This window comes from Austrofundulus limnaeus, unplaced genomic scaffold (genome assembly GCF_001266775.1).
Source record: "Austrofundulus limnaeus strain Quisiro unplaced genomic scaffold, Austrofundulus_limnaeus-1.0 Scaffold705, whole genome shotgun sequence".
In the NCBI taxonomy this organism is placed as follows: domain Eukaryota; kingdom Metazoa; phylum Chordata; class Actinopteri; order Cyprinodontiformes; family Rivulidae; genus Austrofundulus; species Austrofundulus limnaeus.
In genome coordinates, this window is record NW_013953107.1 from 6347 (window position 1) to 7357 (window position 1011).

The following is a 1011-nucleotide window of genomic DNA, read 5'->3' on the forward strand; positions in this document are numbered from 1 at the left end:
GACTCATGTAGACCAGTCTGAGTTCTGTGTGACCCTGGTTCTCTGGACTCATGTAGACCAGTCTGAGTTCTGTGTGACCCTGGTTCTCCGGGTCCAGCCTGTGGTCCACTTACCGCCCGTGTGACGGACAGGAAGCGGTCGTAACTGATGAGGACGATGTTGAAGACGGAGGCAGAGCACAGCAGGTAGTCCATGACCAGCCACACCTTGCAGAGCCCCCTGCCCAGCACCCACCTGCCCGTTAGGTTGTAGGGGATGTAGACTGGGATGCAGAACGCACCTGGAACACAGAGCGCGCAGACACACCGCGTGATGATTCAACCCGTCATTATCATTCACAGCTCCTCTGACCAGTCACACATTACTGACCGCTGCGTGTTTCTGAACAAAGAGCTTTCAGCACGAGGACACACGTTAACACTTCCCCTGATAGTAGCAGCACATCACATTATTACTACAGTTATTATGATACAATTAATGAATACGMACTGCAACGTGTAAAGAGCGGATTGTCCGTGCGTAAAAAGCGCGCACGTTGATCAAATCAAAAGCACAACAGCTGAATCTGACAGGGAGAGAGGAGCAGAAACTTACCCACTAGAAAGTCTGAAATAGCCAGGTTCAGGAAGAAGTAGTTGCTCTGAGTTCTGAGGGTTTTGTCCACAATAAAAGCCATGATGACCAGCGCGTTCCCGGCCACCACCACCATCACCAGCGTCACCATGAGCACCGACAGGATCACCACCAGGTACCCCGGGAGCACAGCCCCAGCCTCGGACACGGCAGGCGTCAGGTTGCCGCTGGAGTTGGACTCCAGGATGTGCGCGCCCATAGTTAAAGACCCGTGTCCGAGCGCGCGCTCAAACAGCTGACACGTCCGGCGGGGACGCGCTCACATTCTCCGCTCCGCTTTAAAGTGGAGCTGATGGAAGAGCAGAGGGAGGATGGAGACACTTCCCCCATTGTTGTCACTCAGAATACAGATTAAAACAAACTATTTTCCATCTAAAT

The 1011-nt window shown here is 53.1% G+C and overlaps 1 protein-coding gene across 1 annotated transcript in view; it reads right to left on the reverse strand.

The window, feature by feature from the left end:
* Positions 1-944, reverse strand: part of LOC106532000 (histamine H3 receptor) — a 7266-nt gene extending 6322 nt beyond the window's left edge. The window contains exons 1-2 of the mRNA XM_014027975.1: positions 595-944; positions 114-280 (exon numbers count right to left, since the gene is read on the reverse strand). Of these exons, the coding sequence (XP_013883429.1) occupies positions 114-280; positions 595-832 (405 nt within the window). The 5' untranslated portion in view covers positions 833-944. The remainder of the gene's footprint in view (positions 1-113; positions 281-594) is intronic.
* Between the last annotated feature and the right edge of the window lie 67 nt (positions 945-1011).